Source organism: Salarias fasciatus (assembly GCF_902148845.1).
Source record: "Salarias fasciatus chromosome 23 unlocalized genomic scaffold, fSalaFa1.1 super_scaffold_20, whole genome shotgun sequence".
NCBI lineage: Eukaryota > Metazoa > Chordata > Actinopteri > Blenniiformes > Blenniidae > Salarias > Salarias fasciatus.
In genome coordinates, this window is record NW_021941230.1 from 4,924,469 (window position 1) to 4,948,153 (window position 23,685).

Consider the following 23,685-nt stretch of genomic DNA (forward strand, 5'->3'; position numbering starts at 1 on the left):
AAAAAGAAAACAGAGCTGCCCTTCACGTCTCATTTCTGACTCCTCTATTTCCTCCACTCGTCTGATCCAGGAACACGACCTACACTGCAAAAACTCAAAATCCTACCATGTTCATTCAGTCAAAAAGTCTCATCTCTCTTGATTTCAGATCAATTTAAGACAGAGAGACTTATTTATTTTAAATTCTTGTATCCAGATCTTTTTTGCAGTAAAACGTACTGATGATTTTATTAGTTTTTAAGAGTAATTTTCTTTGATTTACTGTAGATATCTTGTATCTGGGTGACACTTTTCTGCAGTGCACAGTGTTGACAACGGCGTGGGCGGCGAGACGAGACACTCCCTGAGAGCTGTCGCCACACACACACAAACACTGCTTAATACTATGTAATAAGCAGTCCCTTATTCTGTAATAACAGTGTAATTACACTTTTTTTATTTAAAAGACAATAAAATCATGCTAAATGAGGATTAAGTTTCCTGTAGGATTCCAAAACTTCACTCTTTCAAAAAGTTTCACCAATTCAAAGACAGGACCAGCTCAAGGACAGCGAAGAGTTGTGTAATAATCAACGACCGGCGACGGCGTCAAATCCCTAAAAGCACTTTGAGCAACACTTTCTCCCCCTGATGTCGACCTAATCCTAAATCCTCTGGAGCGGTCCGCCCACACACACACACACACAGACACACACAGGGTGTGAGCCAGGTGTGTGTGTGTGTGTGTGTGTGTGTGTGTGTGTACACAGTCTGCCATGCCCTTTAATCACAGACAGGAACAAGTGTTTCCACTTTCCCATTCCTCCATCTTCAATCCCTCCTTCCACACACAAACACACACACACACACACACATCCTTCCAACGATTTCCAGCCAGTGGAGCAAAGCTCCTTTTCCTCAGGATTTATAATCCCAGTGGAAAAAAAAAAAAAAAAAACTGGGTGAAAGAGCTCTTTATAAGACTCACCTCTGGACCCCCCCCCCCCCCCTCTCTATAAGCCCCGCCCTCTTTCCATAAGCCCCTCCCCCACGTGGTTAACGGCCCAGGAAGCATCTCCTCTCATCAGATCGCTGCCACCGCCGCCTTCCAGCGCCATAACGATGCAATATCCCATCCTGAGGGTGTCAAATATAAGGTTCGAGGCCCAAAAATGGCACGCCAGAGGCTCCAGATTGTGCCGATGAAACATAAACACATAATGCAACAGATATAGAAGTATTTTATGGTGTTTCATGATATTTTGCATCAGTGAAATTGGATTTATTTAAAAAAAAAATTTTTTTTGAGCGATTGTTTGATTTTGGTACAAAAATATGTATTTTTAACAAATATACAAAATGAAAAGTTTAAATTTAAAGGTTATTAAACTAGTCTGACCAAATCCAGGTGAACTAAAACACGTCTGATGCCAAAAACTAATAAAAACAGCTGATATACTGACTTTATTTCAGCTCAATCTCTTAATCCGACTTCAGGAAAATACATCGATCCACCTATCGATCCGCCGCCTTCTGATAGTTTATTAATCCTGAGGGAAATCCAGACCTTAATACAGCAATAAAAATGCTCTTTTTACTCAGTGGATTAGTTTATTTTAGCTCCTCGTCAAATAATGTTAATTTTCCTGAGATATATTCTCAGTTTTGTCATTTTTCAGTGAAATAAGGTGAAAAAAAATGTGATTTTATCTGCAGAAATCAGACCGATCGTGCATTAGAAGCATCCCTGTCGTCTCCAGTGTTTATGTCGGAGGAGGGGGAGACAGGAGAAGGCCCAAGGGGCACGGATTCACACCATCAACCCCCCCCGGAAGACTGGCTGATAAACAGCCTGGTTACTGTTCAGCCACGCGGGGCGGAAGGTCGCGGGAGAATGATTTACAGGCGATCGGAGGTTATATTCTGGGGAACAATCGGGTTTTATTTCGAGAGATCCGATCTCCATCTGATAACAAAAGGAGACGGGAGGTTAGCGGGGGGAGCTAGCGCGGCTAGCCGGGGAGGAGGCTCCGCGCGGCGGCGTGTCTCCTCCGGATTCACCGCGGAGCTCCGGAGGGAAAAAAAAAATTAAAAAATTAAGAAAAAAAAAAATGAAATCAGCGGTAAAACAGCCGCAGTGGCGCCGGATCGTCTCCCGCTTCCCCCCTTCTCCCCCCCCTCCCGGAGGTCACGCCGACATAGAGGCGGTTCTTACCTTCGCTTCTTCCCCGGAGTCCAGAGCCCGAAACGCGGCGTGACGAGGCGGCGATAGACCCCCCCCTACCTCCAGCACCTCCACCGCGGAGGACGCGTCCGTGTGTGAGTCCGTGTGTGTCTGTGTGTGTGTGTGTGTGTGGGGAAGAGATTCAAGGCACAGCGCAGCGCCGAGTGTGTCTGACAGAGTGTGTGTTTATTAATGTGTGTGTGTGTCTGTGTGTCGCTCTGCCCACTTTCACAGGCAGCCGCCGCGGGGACCGTCTGACTGTTACACTCCGCAGAAAAAACGCAAAAACACACACCAGAAGGGACGTAATAATAATAATAATAATAATAATAATAATAATAATAATAATAATAATATCTCTGGGATTTATTTTCTAAATGCATTTTTAAAACGACAAACAAAATAAAGACATCAAAATATTATTATAACTAACTTAGATAATAATAATAAATTTATTTATTGAGTTAGTATTTATTTAATTCATCCACACTTTTTTTTATAAATATATACTATATAAATATTTATGTGTCGTACATATATATATATAAGGCATATATTCAGTTAGTTATTTGTTGAGGTATTTATCAATATATTTATATATTTATTTATTTAATACTTTTGTTATTAAAACGTTCTTGTTTGTTGGTTTGTTTATGGAGGCTGTTTTTTTTTTAATATGTAATTTTAGGTATTTGTTATGATAGCAAATAGGTAAACTAATGGATTCATTTCTTTTGGTGAGTCAGTTGTTTATGGAGTTATTAATTGATTAATTGATTGATCCCACACTTTTTTCTTCTTTCTTGAACGTACATATACATGTATGTACACTGAAATGCATGTGTATAATATAGAAAGAGATAATTAATCAAAATTAATTAAAATTCTGAAAAAAGTAGATGAATGCCACAAGAAATGCACCAATAACAAAAAAAAACTATTTGAATTTACGTATCTGCCGATGTAAATATCTATCACCTTATTAAGAAAATTTCTTATACTTTATGAATAAAATATTCATTAACATTCATAATTTATTTATATATCATTTATGTGGCTTCCTGTTTCATTTTTACTGCAGTCAAAGTTCAGTTGACACTTTCTGCATGAGAAAACAGGATGAGCCCTAACTCTGCTTCCACTCAGCCTCTTTGTATCTGCTGCCCCCTGCTGGCTGACAGGAGACAGTGAACAGTTTAAATAATAACCTGCCTGTCAATCATTACATATTGCTGCATTTTCAGCTCCGCATCCATCACTTTCTGACTCAGGAAATTTTTGTGATGTGATCAGATATTCATTAAATAAAGTGTTTTTGTGGAAAAAAAAATGAAGTTGAAGAATAATTTCCGCAGTTTTTAGTGAGAGCAACCACGAAGCCCAGGCTCAGCCTGTGAGAAAATAGATTTATTATTCAAATAAGCTACATGAAGTATACACAGTGTCTTTCTGATCACCAGGAAAGAACATGGATACAGATGCTGATCATCATGAGAAATTCACATCTATAGAATTGACTGTTCAGACGTTTGATTAAAACCACTTCCCTAAAGCAGAAGCTGCATTTCCCTAAATATTGCAGTGAAAAAAGGCTGTCTCATCCACAGGATTTAGCAAATCGATTTAAATGTTTACAGAAAGAAATTGACAAAGCTGTGGGAGGAAACTTTGGCTGTACACACAAAAAAACCGCAGTATTTTCCAGCAAATCAAGCAAAAACAGGGGCAGATGAGACAATTGAGCCCTGCAAAAACCTCCAGGTTAGACACTAAACAGCTTTTTTAAAACGTTTTCCTTCAATAAATACATTTTTTTGGGAAGAATAAATTACAATCCAAATGTCAGGAGCGAGCACTTATGAGATCAGTTGAGAAAAATGAAGGCAGTACAGTGCGTCCACTAGTGATGAACGTATGAGGCTTCATGAACCACTGAGTTTAATTTTTGAAGCCACTAGATGGCACTCTTGGTTCTCAGATAGAGTCTGAGGGACTGACAATGAAGTGAACTCTCAAATGTTGAACAAATAGCACCATCTAGTGGCTTCAGAAAATACAGACAGTGGTTCATGAAGCCTCATGAAGCTTCACGAACCACTGAGCTTAATTTTTGAAGCCACTAGATGGCACACTTGGTTCTAAGATAGAGGTTGGAGGACTGGCATTGAAGTGAGCTCTCAAACGTTTCTTGAACAAAGAGCCCCATCTAGTGGCTTCAGAAAATAAAGTCAGTGGTTCTTGAAAATTCATGAAGCTTTATGAAGCCTCATGAAGCTTCATGAACCACTGAGTTTAATTTCTGATGCCACTAGGTGGTACCATTGGTTCTCAGACAGAGGGAGGGGCAGACAATGAAGTAAGCTGTCAAACATTTCTTGGACAGATAGCACCATCTAGTGGCTTCAGAAAATAAAGACAGTGGTTCATGAAGCTTCATTGTTCACTTCCCCAGCCGCTTGGCCACGTCCTTGTAGGCCAGCTCGATCTCCTCGTTGGACGCGGACGTGTTGATGAACTCGTCGCGCTCGTAGGCGTTCCTCAGGTAACGCCACACGCCCCGGAATTCCGACGGGATGTCGTAGTTTCTGTATTTCTTCGCCACCACCTGAAAGACGGTGAGAAATATCAGCAAAGAACAGTGTTTTAGGAACATGTAGGGCAGTTAAAGTGTTTTAAAAAAGAGGTTTGGACATTAATGAGCGCTTCTATAATGACTTTTCAGTGGAGGTCTGGACAAAGTCCGACCAGCCAGTCGTCACCTTTGAAATTACTTTGAATTCAGTTCAATTTTATTTCTAACACCCAAAAAATGAAGTCATTTCTGAAGAGAAAAATAAGAAATACATGAGCAGAAGAGAGGGGAGAGAGATAGAACTTTTTAGCAGGAGGGAATCTGCAGAGCCAGGCTCAAAGGTGGAGATTTTCTGCTGTTCCAATTTTGGTTAGGGAATAGAAGGTGAGAAAAAATAACAAGACAGGCTGACAGAATGTGAGGAGGATTCAAACTCTGGTTCTAGTAGAGGGTAGGGATTCACACCGGGGTTCTGACATGGGGTAGGGATTCAAGCTCTGGTTCTGATAGGGGGTAGGGATTGAAATCCCGGTTCTGACAGAGGGCAAGGATTCAAACCTTGGTTCTTATAGAGGGTAGGGATTCAAACCCTGGTTTGGATAGTGGGTAAGGATTCAAACCCTGATTCTAGTAGGGGGTAGGTATTTAGATCCTGGTTCTAGTAGGGGGTAGGTATTTAAATCCTGGTTCTAGTACGGGGTAGGTATTCAAATCCTGGTTCTGACAGGTGTTAGGGACTCAAACCCTGGTTCTAATAGAGGGTAGGGACTCGACCTTGGGTTCTGTTTTGGGGTAGGGATTTAAACCCTGGTCCAGACAGAGGGTACTCAAACCCTGGTTAGACTGGTTAGGGTAGACTCAAACCCTGGTTCTGGTAGGGGGCAGGGATTCAAACCCAGGTTCTGACAGAAGGTAGGGATTCTCTAAAAATTCTATAATCCAAATTCATACAACTTAGCACCAAAAGCAAGACTTTCTAGATGTTTTGACCTGAGTCACTTTGAGCAACACCCGTCCCCGAGGGATTCGTACCTTTACCACATGAAGCTTGGGCAGGAGGTTGCAGTCGGCCAGCGTCAGCTCGTCCCCATCCAGGTACCGGCGGGTGGACTCCACCCCGTGGCGCCCCTGGTCCTCGTCCTCCATGGGCTTCATCAGGTACTCATCCAGCTCAGCCAGAGCCTTGTTCAGACTCTTCTCCAGCGCTGGAAACACAACATCAGACTGTGTCATAATTTTTCCCTTAAATTTAGATACTTTACTTTGAAATAAGTTAAAAAGAATATGCCAATACAAAAAGTGAAAACTGTCTTGATTTCAGAGAACTTCTCTTAAATCAAGTCTTTTTATCTTGACGAAATCTGATTTTTAGATGAATTTATCTTATATCAAGTAAAACGAGACATTTTCCCTCAAAACAACTTTCAAAAACTTGCTCAGATTTGGACTTCTTGCGGTGTGAGCTGCGATCGGGGCTGGGATTCCCCCATACTAAAAAATGTTGGGGTAAAAACAACCCAATATGGGTTATTTTTTAACCCAACGCTGGTTAAATATTGGACAGAACACATGCTGGGTCATTTTGACCCAACATGTTGTGTTGGTTTCCTTAAACCAACAGTTGGGTTATTTGAACAACCCAGTTGGGGTTGTTCAAATAACCCAACCACAGGCTCAATTTGACTACACTGTTGGGTTCGTTTTACTCAATCAGCTGGGTTGCTAATCTCTAAACATTAATTATATGGTATTGTAGCATCGAGGGGTGACTGAAGACAGAAAACTTTCAGAAAACATGAAGATAATGCGGAAGTGCAAAAAAGCTGTAATTCCAGAGAAATTCCAGCTGGGGGCGATGATGCTGGTTTCAAAAAGAGCCCAGGTCTCATTGGAACCCATTCAAAAATGCCGATTTCAGAGTGCAAATACACATATAAAGCGCCCAGTTTCAGGACATGTTTTGGTCTCTATCACTAGTTTCTACAAGCGTGCTGGCTTCACCAGACTCTGATTTTCAGATAAATCATCTGTTGATTTTATATTGCGAGTTAAAGTTTTGCATAAATAGCCCTATCACAGCGCCTCCTCTGTCCCCGTAATGCGGTCACGTGACGGGCTGGACCAATCACATTTACATCCGGTTTCAAATGTTCAGTTATGGAGACGTCCTGCTGGACTCGCTGAAGTCTGCAGAACGGCATTTGGGAACGCTATGGGTGACGTCACGAAAGCTCTATCCATTATATTAACAATCCATGGGTCTACACTTAATAAAAATAAATGCAACACAAAAGTGGCAACAGCACACAGAACAAAAACACTAAACAGAACTCATAATAAATAAGCAATAACAAACACATATGAGCCCCCAAAACGGCCCCAAAAGTCCTGAACAGTTCTACCCATAATCCCTTGCGGCTCCCAAGAGCACAGACCCCCAGAGGCCCCCGCGTCCGCTACAGTATCATAAATACTAAACAGTGATTTACAGAATTTTTTAGAAACTCAGCATATAAACTATTTTTAAAAAATGTTTTAAGAAAAACAACCAACATTTAAAATATACAGGATACAAAAAATATTTAATAAATACACTCTTGTAATTGTATTTTACAAAGGGAAATAATTACTTTTCTTTTCAGATTACCTAAATGCGTCAATACAACTCAGATTCTTGATAAAAACTAAATAAAGCTCTCTGTATTCCCTAGAAGAATCTGCCAGCAGCGTCTCTACTGTAACAGTCTTTTTCTCTTTCGCGATAGCATCACTAAGTATCGGTATTGGTCGCGCATGCGCGAGTGTCAACCCAACATGTTGGGCAGTCCGAAATAACCCAACGCATCACCTGCCAACTACAATAACCCAGCAATCTGGGTTATTAGATTAACCAATTTAATGAAAACAACCCAATTAAACTAACCAACAGTCTCAACCCAGCTGTTGGGTTGCAAAAATAACCCAACATTTCTAAGTGTGCTCCATCCGGTGCACTCACATCGGTTCTTATCCGCCCTGGTGTTCTTGACGTACGCCGAGAACTTGGCGAAGATGTCGTTGCCGGCTGTGTTGGACTTGCGGTTCTTGGCGGCGAGCCTGGGATACCTGGAAACCACGGAAATTGGCGTCAAAACATCACCATTTTGGCGTTTATATCAAGCTCCAACTTCTGCTGATAGAAAGTGACGATAATGGTGAAGTGCAGAAAAGCTGTAATACCGGGGGAATTCCAGCAGGGGGCGGTGATGTTGGTTTCAAAAAGAGCCACTCTGGGTTCAAAAGCTTATCTTACGTAGACGTATCTGTCTGTTACTATCTACCCCTTTCTCTCCTTGTGTCTCCTCACCCAAACCTCTGACCCTGGTTCTGCAGGTTTTTGAGTCTGGTTGTGCAGGTTTCTCCATCTCTGAGCCTGGTTCTGCAGGTTTCTGAGTCTGGTTCTGCAGGTTTCTGAGTCTGGTTCTGCAGGTTTCTCCACCTCTGAGTCTGGTTCTGCAGGTTTCTCCACCTCTGAGCCTGGTTCTGCAGGTTTCTGAGTCTGGTTCTGCAAGTAAATCCCCCTCTGAGGCTGGTTCCACAGGTGTCCTCCTTTTTCCTTGTTTTCTACTGAATTGTTCTGCACTGCCTTCAGCCTGGAAGTCCTGCAGAGAAACTGTCTTTTTGTCTTTTGCCTGCTGATTCTTGTCAAAGAAGGGGATTCTTTCCCTTTTTCCCATTCTTTTGTCTTTTTTCCCTGCACCTTCTTTTCCTGATTGTGACTTTGGCGAGGATGCATTTGGGTTGCTCTGTTTTTGTTGTTCATACTCAAATTTGCTTAAAATCAACGCCTTTTCCAAGGAGTTCTTCCTTCAATCAGTTTCTTCTTGCTCTGGGTTTTCTCGGGAAAAGCGTCTATAAATGATGTCTTGTAATTGGCGCTTTATAAGTAAAGCTGAACTGAATTGAGCTGAATAATGTGAGGCCTACTTGGGCGGAGCCAACATGGCCTCCAGGAACTCCTCAATCTTGTTGACGTCGGTGAGCACCTCCCCCTGGAAGGTGAGGAAGGGCGGGTGGGTCCCCGGCGCCAGGTTATGGAGGTCGGCCGGTTTCCTGAGCACAGGGGTACATTTTTTTTTTTCACAATAAAAGCCTCTGGATGATTTTTGCCTTTGATGGAACAGCGATGGGCGGAGCTCACCTCTTTAGGTCGACGGTGGTCACGTTGAAGACGACGCCCTTCAGCCAGAGGATCATGAAGATCCGCTGGGAGAAGGGGCAATTCCCAATGCTCTCGCCATCGCTCCCTGCCTGCACACACACACACACACACACACACACACACACACACACACACACACACACACACACACACACGTAATGAGATTTAATGATTAACTCCACCTCTGTCCATACAGTCATCATGTTGTGTTATCAGATCACGTTTCTGTTGCATGACTTTATATCAGGTCACTGTCACCTGACCATGACACAACGAAAACCAAGGTCTTGCTGTTTAAACAAACCTTATCGACCCATACTGATACTTTTACTTTGAAATTAGTAAAAAAAAATAAAATAAAATAAATTGTATTGATTTTAGAGAACTTCTCTTAAATCAAGTCATTCTTAATAAAATATAATTTCAAAGTGAATTTATCTTAAATCAACTAAAATGAGACATTTTCACTGAAAACACGTTGAAAAAAACGTGCTCATTTTGATTTTCTGCAGTGTGGGTCTCGGGATTTTCACAAGACAACAAGCTCATTAAAATGAGACAACTACCTTGTTATAATGAGGAAAGTACCTCATTATAATAAGACAACTACCTCGTTATTATCAGATGACAAACTCATTATAATGAGACAATGACCTCATTATAATGAGACAATGACCTCATTATAATTACACAACAACCTCATTATAATGAGACAATGACCTCATTATAATGAGACAACCTCATTGTAATGAGAAAAGTACCTCATCAAATGAGACAACTACCTCTTTATAATGAGACGACAACCTCATTATAATGAGACAACTACCTCGTTATAATGAGGCAACAACCTCATTATAGAACTATCTCATTAAAATGAGAAAGTGTTAATGTTATAGAACTACCTCGTTATGATGAGACAACTACCTCGTTATAATTAGACAACTACCTTGTTATAATTACACAATGACGTCATTATAGAACTACCTCATTATAATGAGATAATTACCACATTATGATGAGACAACTACCTCATTATAATGAGGGAACAACCTCGTAATGATCAAACTACCTCATTATATTACTACCTCATTATAATGCTACTTCGTTATAATGAGAAAACGACCTCATTAAAGAACTACCTCGTTAAAATGAGACAGCGTCGATGTTATAGAACTACCTCGTTATGATGAGACAACTGCCTTGTTATAATTAGACAACTACCTCGTTGTAATGGTCAAACTACCTCATTATATTACTACCTCGCGACAATGAGAAAACGACCTCATTATAGAACTACCTCATTAAAATGAGACAGCGTCGATGTTATAGAACTACCTCGTTATGATGAGACAACTACCTCGTTATGACAAGAGAACCACCTTGTTATAATTAGGAAACTACTTCATTATGATGAGAGAACTACCTCATTTTAATGAGAAAACTACCTCAATGTAATGAGTCATGTACGTTGTTAGTTCAGATTAAAGGTTTATTTTTCAGATATAAACTGCTGTAAACAAGCAGATTTCTAATTAGTTTGTATGATTTATTAATATCTTACAGAAAAAAACATTCGAAGAAGAGAAGCTTCACCCAAATCTGACAGTTTTTACTGGAAAAACAAGGAACCTAAAGGTCATCTGAGGTTTAATCTTGAAATCCTAGTCTTTTAAAATGTGGATTAAATAAACAGAAACACGCTAAAATGGTCATCAAGCAATCAAAGAAGGAGAATCAGTGCATTCAGTTCGATCCCCCATATGTTAAACAGACAGTAATGTGTGTGTGTGTGTGTGTGTGTGTGTGTGTGTGTGTGTGTGTGTGTGTGTGTGTGTGTGTGTGTAAGGAGACACTGTAACAAGACACCGGGTAGACCATGAATAATCCACGGTGCTTCTATTAGCTGCCTCGCTGACCTCCGGCTGCTTCACACTAAAACCAAAACAATATCAAGGAAAATCATCAAATCTGAAATCAAGGTGATGTTGAGCAATAAAAACAAGAAAATTCATAATTATGATCAATTCTGGTTTAATGGTGATTATTTATTACCAAGTGAACCATTAATGTTGTATTATGGGTTATAATCTCAATCATATTCAAATTAATTTATACATCATCAATGTTGCAGAGGCTAATAAGTTAGCATTAGATGCTAAAGACACATTTTTAGGGGAAATATTTTAAGTGAAAATGCATCTTTTATGTGTTTTTGTTTCAAAATTTAGCGTTGAGATTGCAACAACTTGAAAGCAATGTCCATTTATATGGCAGAAACGTGGGGAATAATGACTGTTTGTCTGCATGCACTGCAAAAAGTCCAAATCTGAGCAATTTTTTTAAAACTTCCTTTGAGTGAAAATGTTTCATTTTACTTAATTTAAGATAAATTCACTTCAAAAAGTATTTTACCCAAGATAAAAAGACTTAAGAGAAGTTCTCTGGAATCAAGACAGTTTTCATTTGTGTTATTGGCAGGTTTTTTCCTTAAATTAAGACACTTTTACTTTGAAATAGATTTAAAAAAAATCTTTACTTAAATCAAGTAAAATGAGACAAGTATTTTCAAAAAGTTGTTTTTTCCTGGAGTATTTTCGAAAAGAGAATTGAGTTGGCACATTTAAATCCGGTTCAACATGGTTCAGTATGGAGACGTCCTGCTTAGATCCTCGAAATGGGATTTCAAAACGCTATGGGGTGCATCACTTTAGCTCCGTCCATTTTCAATAAGCAGTCTATGGATGATGTCACGTTAGCTCCGCCCATTTTTATATACAGTCTATAGATGATGTCACATTAGCTCCGCCCACCTTTTACATACAGTGTATGGATGACGTCACGTTCGCCCCGCCCACCTTTTATATACAGTCTATGGATGATGTCCCGTTAGCTCCGCCCACCTTTTATATACAGTGTATGGATGACGTCATGTTTGCCCCGCCCACCTGTATAAACAGCCAACGATGGACTATTTAAAGCCTGAAAGGGCCTCAGTAATAATTCAGAGGGGGACAGATTCTCTGTGCACGTGGGTGTCAGGTTCACACACAGAAAATCAGCATGCAACAATAACAACTGGCTTAAAGGAGCCGTGCGCACACACACACACACACACACACACACATATATATAAACAGCAATGATGCACACACACTCCAAACTGTACACACCTTGACAAATAGCTCAATATCGGGGTCCTTGTCTTCTTCGGCTGCAGTGTCCGTCATGGTCAAGAGGTATGTGTGTGTGTTTGTGTGTGTGTGTGTGCGCGCGCGTGTGTGTGTCGGGTCTCAGTTTTCAGTAGGTTCTACTCCGGGTCCACTCGGCGGACACAGCTCTGTCCCATGGCGGCTCCGGCAAGTGTGTCAGCTGAGGACGGACGCCAGGGTGTGTGTGTGTGTATGTGTGTGCGTGTGTGTAGGGGTGACAAAAATAAACCCCGTTTGAGGGGTGAGGTGGTAGCTCCACCCACCTCCTGCAGCTCTGACTGATGAAAACTGAATCACCATCATCTTCTGTCAGAGGGCGAGCACATTTTTTCCCGAAAAGCTGCGTTTTCTCCTGTTTCCATTGGGAATGGAGTTGGCGCATTTTTGAAAAAATTCTTTGGGCTGTTTCTTTTCAGACGACAACTACAAGCTTTCCTCATCAACACCAAAGGCTGGATCTCACAGGTTGATCCAGCTGCAGGGCAGATGTGACCAAGGTGTAGCCCCGCCCCCTCAGCAGCACATACCAGTTTCCCACTGGCCGAAAAATCAGTTTCAAATCTCTACTAATGGGCTCCTCATGGCAGTGGAAAAGTGTTTAAACCGCATTTCGACCCAGGACAATAAATCCTGCAAGCAATCTGGGTTTTAATCGGCTCGCCTCTGATCAACTTTTAGTGTGAAAGGCAGACCCGGGTCGACGCGGTAATTTACGTGATGACGTCGATGTAGCGTGCCTACGTTAGCACGCTTGTTGCTCTTTTTGGACACATCGTGAGATATCCTTTGTCAAGATGACCTAGCATTGGCAAGAGAGCGAGATCAGAGGGCTTGATTCGTCGAAAGGTGATGGGGACTGAGCTCTTGTGCATTGTTTACTTTCACTTTGCTCTGTCGCACTGATGATGTCACCAACATGGGACACCATGGATGGGACACCACCACATAAATGTGGGACACCGCGACCAGGACGAACAGATCCGGTGACAAAGGGCAGCCCTGCTGGAGTCCAACAAGCACCCCCCACAAGGCACCACGAGGGACGCTGTTGAACACCTTCTCCATGTCCACAAAACACATGTGGACTGGTCGGGCGAACTCCCACGAGCCCTCGAGCACCCTATGGAGGGTATAGAGCTGGTCCACTGTTCCACGACAAGGACGAAAACCGCATTGTTCCTCCTGAATCCGACGTTTGACTATCGGTCGAATCCTCCTTTCCAGTACCCTGGCATAGATTTTCCTAGGGAGGCTGAGGAGTGTGATCCCCCTATAGTTGGAGCACACCCTCCGGTCCCCCTTTTTAAACAGGGGGACCACCACCCCGGTCTGCCAATCCAGAGGCACTGTCCCCGACTGCCACGTGATGTTGCAGAGACGTGTCAGCCAAGACAGTCCCTGCACATCCAGAGACTTAAGGTACTTGGGGCGAATCTCGTCCACCCCCGGTGCCTTGCCACCGAGGAGCTTACCGACCACCTCGGTGACTTTGGCTTGGGTGATGGACGAGTCCACCTCTGAGACTTCAGTCTCTGTTTCCTCCACGGAAGACGTGGCGACGGGATTGAGGAGGTCCTCAAAGTATTGATTCCAACGTCCTATGATATCCCCAGTTGAGGTCAGCAGCTCCCCACCTCCACTATAAACAGTGTTAGTGGAGACCTGCTTTCCCCTCCTGAGGCGCCGGACAGTTTGCCAGAATTTCTTCGAGGCCAGACGGTAGTCCTCCTCCATGGCCTCCCCGAACTCCTCCCAGACCCAAGTTTTTGGATCCACAACTGCTCGGGCTGAGGTTCGCTTGGCCTGCCGGTACCTGTCAGCTGCTCCTGGAGTCCCATGAGCCAATAGGGCTCGATAGGATTCCTTCTTCAGCTTGACAGCAGCCCTTACGGGGGTTGCCGCCACTACAGGCACCGGAGACCTTATGACCACAGCTCCGAGTAGCTGCTTTGACAATGGAGCAGGAGAACATGGTCCACTCAGACTCAATGTCCCCAGCGTCCCTCGGGACATGAGAGAAGCTCTCCCGGAAGTGGGAGTTGAAAACCATGCTGACAGAGGGTTCCACCAGACGTTCCCAGCAGACAATAACGTCTATTATCAACCTCCGACCTAGGGTGTCCTGGTGCCAAGTGCACTTATGATCACCCCTGTGCTCGAACATGGTGTTTGTTATGGACAAACTGTGACTAGCACAGAAGTCCAACAACAAAACACCACTCCGGTTCAGATCGGGGAGGCTGTGCGACCCAATCAACCCCTTCCAGGTCTCACTGTCGCTGCCCATGTGGGCGTAGAAGTCCCCCAGTTGGAGCACTGTCCAGCACCCCACCCAGGGACTCCAAGAAGGCTGGGTACTCTGCACTGCTGTTTGGCCCGTAAGTTGAGACAACAGTGAGGTACCTGTCGCTGACCCGAAGGGGCAGGGATGCGACCCTCTTGTTCACTTGGGTGAACTCCCACACATGACGGCTGAGCTGTGGGGCTATAAGCAAACCCACACCAGGCAACTCCAGGGAAGTGGAAAGTCCAGCCCTTCTGGAGAGGTTGGGTTCCAGAGCCCAGGCTATGTGTGGAGGTGAGTCTGACTATATCTAGCCGGTACCGCTCAACCTCCCTCACAAGCTCAGGCTCCCCCCCCCCCCACCCCCCACCCAACGAACAACAGCATATCCAGGCCCTCTGATTTACATTCACCAAGAGATACAGTAGGTGGCGGTATGCACCTAAGTTGTTGGTCGCCTACCGCAATTATTCCAAAGAAGAAGAAGAAGACAGAAATACCACAGGGCAAGCTGGACTTTCAGCCCTGGCTTTATGGAACTGAAACGCACGGATAATCTATATGACAGAGCAGTTGAACTCTTTTTGAGGAAGGAAAGGAGGATGGATTTTGTTTTCAAATAATCGGGATTTTGGTGAGTAAAATGTTCCTCTTTTCATAAATAATATTGCTGTTTTATTAAGTTGTTGATGCTCATTGTATGTGCACAGACGTAGTATCAGAATTGTGCACTTCAGCAAAGGCATTTATTCTGGCTGCACAAGTATCTATCTGCTGTGCAACAACTCTTTATGTGCATATCTGCATAATAAGATTTTTTTTTGTAGGCAAAATAGTTATTGAGAGGTGGATTGGTTCAGGCGGATCTGTTCTGAAGGCCTTAATGTGAAATGCACGGTCCGCCACTGCTCAGATGATATTTATCATGTGATCAGAGAAAAATAGTAGAAAACATTCATTAAATAAAGTGTTTTTTTTGTAAAAAAAAATATGAATGTGAAGAAAAATTTCCACAATTTTTAGTTAGAATAACCACAACGCCCAGGCTCAGCCTGTGAGAAAATAGATTTATTATTCAAATAAGCTACATGAAGTATACACAGTGTCTTTCTGGTCACCAGGAAGGAACATGGATACAGCTGCAGATCATCATGAGAAATTCACATCTATAGAATTGACTCTACAGACGTTTGATTAAAATCACTTCCCTAAAGCAGAAGCTGCATTTCCCTCGTTATTTACAGACGGGAAAACAAAGAAAGGCTGTTTCATCCACAGGATTTAGCATATTGATTTAAATGTTTACAGAAAGAAATCCACGATGGAAAAAGCTGTGGGAGGAAAGTTTGGCTGTACACACAAAAAAACGCAGTATTTTCCAACAAATCAAGCAAAAAGAGGGCAGGCGAGACGATTCAGCCCTGCAAAAACCTTCAGTTTAGACACTAAACTGTTTTTTTTTCCTTCAATAAATACATTTTTTGTTGGAATAATTTATAATCCAATTGTCAGAAGTGAGCATTTGTGAGATCAGTTGAGAAAAATGAAGGTGGCCACAGCGATCGCAGTGCGTTCACTTGTGATGAGCATATGGAGCTTCATGAACCACTGCCTTTATTTTTTGAAGCCACTAGATGGCACTCTTGCTTCTCAGTTAGAAGCTGGAGGACTGTCAATGAAGTGAGCTAGCAAGTATTTCTTGAACAGATAGCACCATCTGGTGGCTACAGAAAATAAAGACAGTGGTTCATGAAGCTTCATGAACCACTGTCTTCCTATTCTGAAGCCACGAGATGGCACTCTTGCTTCTCAGTTAGAAGCTGGAGGACTGGCAATGAAGTGAGCTCTCAAATATTTCTTGAACAGATAGCACCATCTAGTGGCTACAGAAAGTAAAGACAGTGGTTCATGAAAATTCAAGAAGCTTCATGAAGTTTCATGAAGCTTCATGAACCACTGAGTTTAATTTCTGATGCCACTAGGTGGCACTCTTGCTTCTCAGTTAGAGGCTGGAGGACTGACAATGAAGTGAGCTATCAAGTATTTCTTGAACAGATAGCACCATCTAGTGGCTACAGAAAGTAAAGACAGTGGTTCATGAAAATTCAAGAAGCTTCATGAAGTTTCATGAAGCTTCATGAACCACTGAGTTTAATTTCTGATGCCACTAGGTGGCACTCTTGCTTCTCAGTTAGAGGCTGGAGGACTGACAATGAAGTGAGCTATCAAGTATTTCTTGAACAGATAGCACCATCTGGTGACTACAGAAAATAAAGACAGTGGTTCATGAAGCTTCATCTGCAGATGACTGGTGTTCACTTCCCCAGCCGCTTGGCCACATCCATGTAGGCCAGCTCGATCTCCTCGTTGGACGCGGATGTGTTGATGAACTCGTCTCGTTTGTAGGCATTGTTCAGGTAACGCCACACGCCCCGGAATTCCGACGGGATGTCGTACTTTCTGTATTTCTTCGCCACCACCTGAAAGACAGAGAGAAGATTAGAAAAAAGAGGACTGGAAACAAATTAGTGCTTCTAAAATGAGTTTCAGTGGAGGTCTGGACAACGTTCGACCAGCCTGTCATCACCCTTGAAATTACTTTGAATTCAGTTCAATTTTATTTCTGTCAAACCCCAAAACAAACAGTAATCTCAAGAAACTTCTACAGAGAAAAACAATAAATAATATAAGTAGAGGAGAGGAGAGGGTGGAAAGGTAGAACTTCTTTTTAATAGGCAGAAACCTACAGAATCAGGCGCAAAGGTGGAGATTTCCTGTAGAACCAGAGTCAAAAGTGGAGATTTTCTTTAGAACAAGACTCAAAGTTGGAGATTTTCTGCAAAACCAGATTCAGAGCAGGAGACTTTCTGCTGCTCCAATTTAGTTTAGGAAATAGAAGAAGAGAAAATGATTGGACAGACAGACGCAACCCTGGTTCTGACAGGAAGTAGGGATTCAAACACTGGCTCTGATAGAGGGTAGGGATTCAAACCCTGGTTCTGATGGGTGGTAAGGACTCAAACCCTGATTCTGTTAGAGGGTAGGGACTCAAACCCTCATTCTAATGGGGGGTAGGGATTCAAACCCTGATTCTGTCAGAGGGTAGGGACTCAAACCCTCATTCTAATGGGGGGTAGGGACTCAAACCCTAGTTATGATAGAGGGTAGGGATTCAAACCCTGGTTTTGACAGAGGGTAGGGATTCTCTAAACCCTGAAAAATACAAATTCATACAACTTAGTACCAAGATCAAGACTTTCCAGAGACGACGATCATGTTTTGACCTGAATCACTTTGAGCAAACCGCCCCGAGGGAATCGTACCTTCACCACATGAAGCTTGGGCAGGAGGTTGCAGTCAGCCAACGTCAGCTCGTCCCCGTCCAGGTACCGGCGGGTGGACTCCACCCCACGGCGCCCCTGGTCCTCTTCGTACGTGGGCTTCATCAGGTACTCATCCAGCTCGGCCAAAGCCTTGTTCAGACTCTTCTCCAGTGCTGGAAACACAACATCAGACCGTGTGATTGCTTTTTCTTAAATTAAGATACTTTTATTTTAAAATAAGTTCAAAAAAAAATCTGCCAATAGAAAAACTGAAAACTGACTTGATTTCAGAGAAATTCTCTTAAATCAAGTCTTTTTATCTTAACGAAATATGATACTTAGATGAATTTATCTTAAATCAAATAAAATGAGACATTTTCTCTCAAATACGTTTCCAAAACTTGCTCAGATTTGGACTTTTTGCAGTGTGAGCCACAATCGGGGCTGGGATTCCCACCGTCACTCACATTGGTTCTTATCTGCCCTGGTGTTCTTGATGTATGCCGAGAACTTGGCGAAGATGTCATTTCCGGCCGTGTTGGAATTGCGGTTCTTGGCAGCGAGCCTGGGATACCTGGAAAGAACGGGCACAACGTCAAAGATACTCAAAGCGCCACGTTAGATACGTTATCTTTTATATACCATTTGTGGGGGACATCACTTTAGCTTTTAAGTACAGTCTATATATCCAGTCTCATCATATCTTAAATCAGGAGTGTCCAAAGTTGGTCCTCTAGGACCAATTTTGGACACCCCTGTCTTCAAGACCTAATAGTCCCATATTGCCCAAGGACAGCGCTTGGTTCTCAGAGTGCTGGTGTACTGAAAGTTCCTCGGTTCTCTAAAAGTAGAGCTTTCAGCTCAATCAGGGTCCTGTCATGTGGAACCAGCTGATCCATTGATCTACTGAGACAATCTGGACTCAATGGGTGTAAACAGTTCCTTGACACAAAAGCGTTGGTGAGTTGATACAAGACATGTATCTGTCTGTCCCTATCTACCCCTTTCTCTCCTTCTGTATCCTCACCCCAACCAGAAGAGCAGAAAGCCGCCAACTCTGAGCCTGGTTCTGCAGGTTTTTTCCACCTCTGAGCCTGTTTCTGCAGGTTTCTTTATTTTAAAGGGAGTTTTTCCCTTCTACAGTCTCTTCTACTTGCTCATGTGGATCTGTTGGGTTTTCCAGAAATTATATTTTGTAATTGGCACTACAGAAATAAAGCTAAATTGAATTTAAATTAAATTAAATTAAATTAAATTAAATGAATTGAACTGAACTGAACTGAACTGAATTGAACTGAACTGAACTGAACTGAACTGAACTGAACTGAACTGAACTGAACTGAACTGAATGGAATGGAATTGAACTTAATTGATTTGAATTGAATTGAATTGTTGAATTGCAGTGAATCGAACTGAATTTAACTGAATTGAATTGAATTGAATTTAATTGAATTGAACTGCATGGAATTGAATTGATTTGAATTGAAATGAACTGAGCTGAACTGAATTGAACTGAACTGAATTGATTTTAATTGATTTTAATTAAATTGAATTGAATTGAATTGAATTGAATTGAATTGAATTGAATTGAACTGAATTGAATTGAACTGAATTGATTTGAATTGAATTGAACTGAATTGAACTGAATTGAATTGAATTGAATTGAATTGAATTGATTTGAACTGAATTGAACTGAACTGAACTGAACTGAACTGAATTGAATTGAATTGAATAGAATTGAATTGTTTTGAATTGAATTTAACTGAATTGAACTGAACTGAACTGAACTGAACTGAATTGAATTGAATTGAATTGAATTGATTTGAATTGAATTGAATTGAATTGAATTGAACTGAACTGAACTGAACTGAACTGAACTGAATTGAATTGAACTGAACTGAACTGAACTGAAGTGAACTGAACTGAATTGAATGGAATTGAATTGAATTGAATTGATTTGAATTGAATTGAATTGAATTGAACTGAACTGAACTGAACTGAACTGAACTGAACTGAATTGAATTGAATTGAACTGAACTGAACTGAAGTGAACTGAATGGAATGGAATTGAATTGATTTGAATTAAATTAAATTGAATTGAACTGAACTGAACTGAACTGAACTGAACTGAACTGAATTGAACTGAATTGAATTGAATTGAATTGAATTGAATGGAATTGAATTGAATTGATTTGAATTGAATTGAATTGAATTGAATTGAACTGAACTATACTGAACTGAAATGAACTGAATGGTGTGACTCCTACTTGGGCGGAGTCAACGCGGCCTCCAGGAACTCCTCAATCTTGTTGACGTCGGTGAGCACCTCCCCCTGGAAGGTGAGGAAGGGTGGGTGGGTCCCCGGCGCCAGGTTGTGGAGGTCGGCCGGTTTCCTGAGAACAGCAGGACATATCAAAATAAAAGCCTCTGGATGATTTTTGCCTTTGATGGAACGGCGGCAGGCGGAGCTCACCTTATCAGGTCGACGGTGGTCACGTTGAAGGTGACGCCCTTCAGCCACAGGATCATGAAGATACGCTGGGAGAAGGGGCAGTTCCCAACGCTCTCGCCATCGCTCGCCGCCTGCACACACACACACACACACACACACACACACACACACACACACACACACACACACACACACACACACACACACGTAATCAGATGTAATGATTAACTCCATCTCTGTCCATACAGTCATCATACTGTGTTATCAGGTCACGTTTGTGTTGCATAACTTTATATCAGGGCTCTTGAAGGATCGCTGTCAACTGACCATGACACAACAAAAAAACAAGGTCTTTTGTCACCTGTTATAATGAGAGAACTACCTGTTACGATGAGAGTACTACATGGTGAGAGAACTAGTTGTTATAAGTAGAAAACTAGCTGTTATGAGAGAATCACCTGTTATAATGAGAGAACTACCTGTTATGATCAGGGATGCACATAATATTTTTTGTCTGGTTCTCAGGGGGGGAGCCTGGGGATGTTGCTTGGTCTTAACATTTTAAACATATTTTTTTTCCCGCACCTACCTGCAGGAAGAACAAAATAGAGGGATGCGTGGACAATGTTTCATAGCCTGCTTTAATTTTAACTGAAAATGAAGAGAAGCAGTGCAACAGAATGTCTGAAACCTTGTCACTTTCACAAAATAGAATGTTTAAAGGTCTGAAAAATAAAAGTGCTTGTACAGTATCTGCTTTTTATCACTTAACCCAGCAGTTTTCAAAGTGTGAGGCGTGCCTCCCCTGGGGGGCGCCAGAGGGCTTCATTGGAGGCGAGGTGAGCTTTTTGTCCCTGTGCGGCTACTGTACCCCAGGCGCGGGAGTGTAGACTAAACAGAGCAGTCCAAAGTATTATGGGCACCTTGCTATCCCCAACTCTTGGTACGCAAATGAGCGTTACAATGTTTCATCAGGTATGCATTTTTTAATTTGGTAGCGCATGCGCACCAGCGCACCGCTTAGGTGCACCCCTGGTTATCATGAGAAAACCACCTGTTATGATGAGAAAACGACCTGTTATAATGTGAAAACGATATGTTATGATAACAAAACTACATGTTATGATGAGAAACTACATGTTATAATAACAAAACTACATGTTATGATGAGAAAGCTACATGTTATGATAACAAAACTACATGTTATGTTAACAAAACTACATGTTATGATGAGAAACTACATGTTATAATAACAAAACTACATGTTATGATTAGAAAACTACATGTTATGATAACAAAACTACATGTTATGGTAACAAAACTACATGTTATGGTAACAAAACTACATGTTATGATGAGAAAACTACATGTTATGATAACAAAACTACATGTTATGGTAACAAAACTACATGTTATGGTAACAAAACTACATGTTATGATGAGAAAACTACATGTTATGATAACAAAACTACATGTTATGGTAACAAAACTACATGTTATGATGAGAAAACTACATGTTATGATAACAAAGCCACATGTTATGATGAGAAAACGACCTGTTACTGTATAATGAGAAAACTACATGTTATGATGACAAAACTATTTCGCTATGATGAGAAGACTGCCTCGTTGTCTCTGGGTGACAGCCAGAGTTATCCAATCTAGACTTCGCTCTCATCTGTGGTTTCAAAGTGTGCGATTTATGACCTCCAAGCTTGACTTTAACGGGGGAAAGTGTATATGGGAGGTGTGTATGTAGATGTGGACGCTCCCAGAGATAAACGCACACACACACACACACACACACACACACACACACACAGACACACACGCACAGTTTCACATGTCAGAAGCCGCCGTAGACAGAACATTCCTGTCAGTTCAGTTTATATTTAGATGGGGTGATCCTCATTCCTCTACACTGTAAAAAATCCAAATCTGAGCAAATTTTTTGAATTTGTTCTGAGTGAAAATGTCTCATTTTACTTGACATCAGATAAATTCACTTAAACATTACATTTCATCAAGATAGAAAGACTTGATTTAAGAGAAGTTCTCTGGAATCAAGAACATTTTAAATTCGTCTATTGGTGGATTTTTTTTTTTTTTTTTTTACTTATTTCAAAGTAAAAAAACTAATTAAAAAAAATCTGATTAAACAAGCAGATGGATTTGGATTTTTTTTTTTTTTTTGCAGTGCAGTCCATACACACACTGAAAATGGACATGTGTGTGTAAAAAGTCCGAACAATAAGATCTAAAGGTCAAAACTCCAAAGCAGTAAAGTCAATTACATAACTTGCCTACACTGCAAGAACTGCAAAAATTCAAAATCTCAAGTTCATTGGTCTTGTTTTCAGTCAAAAAGTCTCACCTCACTTGATTTCAGAACAATTTAAGACAGATAGTCTTATTTCTGGATTTAAAATTCTTCTATCAGGATCTCTTTTTCACTCAAATCTACCTTTGAGTCATTTTCTTTACTTTACAAGCACTTTTTTACATTGTATGTTGCCTTTCTTGTGTTTAATCAACAATTTTTGAAAATGTTCTTCCACTTCTACACTAAAACCTTTATTTTGCCACTTATTTTCTTCCAAATGTCTCATTTTTGCAGCCATGAATCCACTTTTTATCCTCCAAAAGTGTCAATTCATAAAATAAAATCAACAAAATTAAGATATTTAGAACTTACTTTTATGCACTGTAAAAACTGAAAATCTGACGGAGTTCATTCGTCTTGTTTTCAGTCAAAATGTCTCATTTTTTTACATTTTTACACAATAAACCTTTATTTTGACACTTATTTGGTCATTTTCTTTAGTTTCCTGTTGATATTTTATATGTGGACGACCCATTTTTTACAGTTTACCTTGACATAGAGATTGATGTTGAACCCGTCCGGGTCGTCCTTCTTCTTCTCCTCCTTGAGCTCCCGTCTCTCGGAGGCGGACGACGCCGAGGAGGCAGACGACCGGCGGGAACCGCGGGAACCTCGGGAACCACGGGAGCCTCGGGAACCCCGGGAACCCTGGGAACCCCTCTCCCAGGCCAGACTCTTCTCCTCCCTCAGGTTCTCGTACTCCACCGCCCTCTCCTCGTCCTCGCTGTCCGAGGAGGACGAGGACGACGAGGACGAGCGGCTCCGCCCGTCGTCCGACGGCGGCTTGGGCGGTGGCATGGACGGCGGCTCGGGGAACTGGACGGAGGTCTCGTACTCGGACGGGACCTCGTACAGGGTCTCGTAGATGATGGAGGTGGGGGCGTGGTAGGTGGCCAGCGGGGTCTCGTACAGGTGCTCGCCGGGGGAGTCCATCGTGGCGGCGGTGGCTGGCGGTGGCGGCGGCAGTTGAGGCGTGGGGGGGCAACGCCGAGGGAGTTCTTATTGGAAAGGTGGAGTGGGACTTTGGACAGGAAGGAGGGACTCATAAAGGTGGAGGT

At 42.0% G+C, this 23,685-nt stretch overlaps 3 protein-coding genes across 3 annotated transcripts in view; all 3 read right to left on the minus strand.

Annotated features, from left to right (window-relative positions):
- mgat5 (alpha-1,6-mannosylglycoprotein 6-beta-N-acetylglucosaminyltransferase) overlaps positions 1-2,396 on the minus strand; it is a 72,675-nt gene extending 70,279 nt beyond the window's left edge. The window contains 1 exon segment of the mRNA XM_030086187.1: positions 2,195-2,396. The gene's annotated coding sequence lies outside the window, so the exon portion shown is untranslated.
- Positions 2,397-3,705: 1,309 nt separating this feature from the next.
- On the minus strand, positions 3,706-12,310 carry LOC115383957 (chloride intracellular channel protein 5-like). The gene is made up of 6 exons (XM_030086186.1): positions 12,147-12,310; positions 8,956-9,065; positions 8,742-8,867; positions 7,774-7,880; positions 5,808-5,980; positions 3,706-4,808 (listed from the first exon to the last, which is right to left on the minus strand). Exons 1-6 carry the CDS (start codon positions 12,201-12,203, stop codon positions 4,644-4,646), a joined length of 738 nt encoding a protein of 245 aa, XP_029942046.1. The 5' UTR covers positions 12,204-12,310; the 3' UTR covers positions 3,706-4,643.
- A 4,474-nt stretch (positions 12,311-16,784) lies between these two features.
- LOC115383592 (chloride intracellular channel protein 5-like) lies at positions 16,785-23,560 on the minus strand. Its single transcript, XM_030085725.1, has 6 exons — positions 23,117-23,560; positions 20,266-20,375; positions 20,060-20,185; positions 18,260-18,366; positions 17,793-17,965; positions 16,785-16,949 (listed from the first exon to the last, which is right to left on the minus strand). The coding sequence occupies exons 1-6, from the start codon at positions 23,558-23,560 to the stop codon at positions 16,785-16,787; spliced, it is 1,125 nt and encodes a 374-aa protein (XP_029941585.1).
- Positions 23,561-23,685: the final 125 nt, after the last annotated feature.

What these genes read in the sequence shown, in the direction of transcription:
- LOC115383592 (XM_030085725.1), bottom strand. Translation starts at nt 23,560, where the DNA reads ATGGACTCCCCCGGCGAGCACCTGTACGAGACCCCGCTGGCCACCTAC. An exon ending in ACCACCGTCGACCTGATAAG is followed by an intron (nt 20,186 to 20,265) that starts GTGAGCTCCGCC and finishes TGCTGTTCTCAG; the next exon opens with GAAACCGGCCGACCTCCACA. An exon ending in CCAAGCTTCATGTGGTGAAG is followed by an intron (nt 16,950 to 17,792) that starts GTACGATTCCCT and finishes TCTGTCTTTCAG; the next exon opens with GTGGTGGCGAAGAAATACAG.
- LOC115383957 (XM_030086186.1), bottom strand. Translation starts at nt 12,203, where the DNA reads ATGACGGACACTGCAGCCGAAGAAGACAAGGACCCCGATATTGAGCTA. An exon ending in ACCACCGTCGACCTAAAGAG is followed by an intron (nt 8,868 to 8,955) that starts GTGAGCTCCGCC and finishes CCCTGTGCTCAG; the next exon opens with GAAACCGGCCGACCTCCATA. An exon ending in CAGGGCGGATAAGAACCGAT is followed by an intron (nt 5,981 to 7,773) that starts GTGAGTGCACCG and finishes TTGTGTTTCCAG; the next exon opens with CGCTGGAGAAGAGTCTGAAC.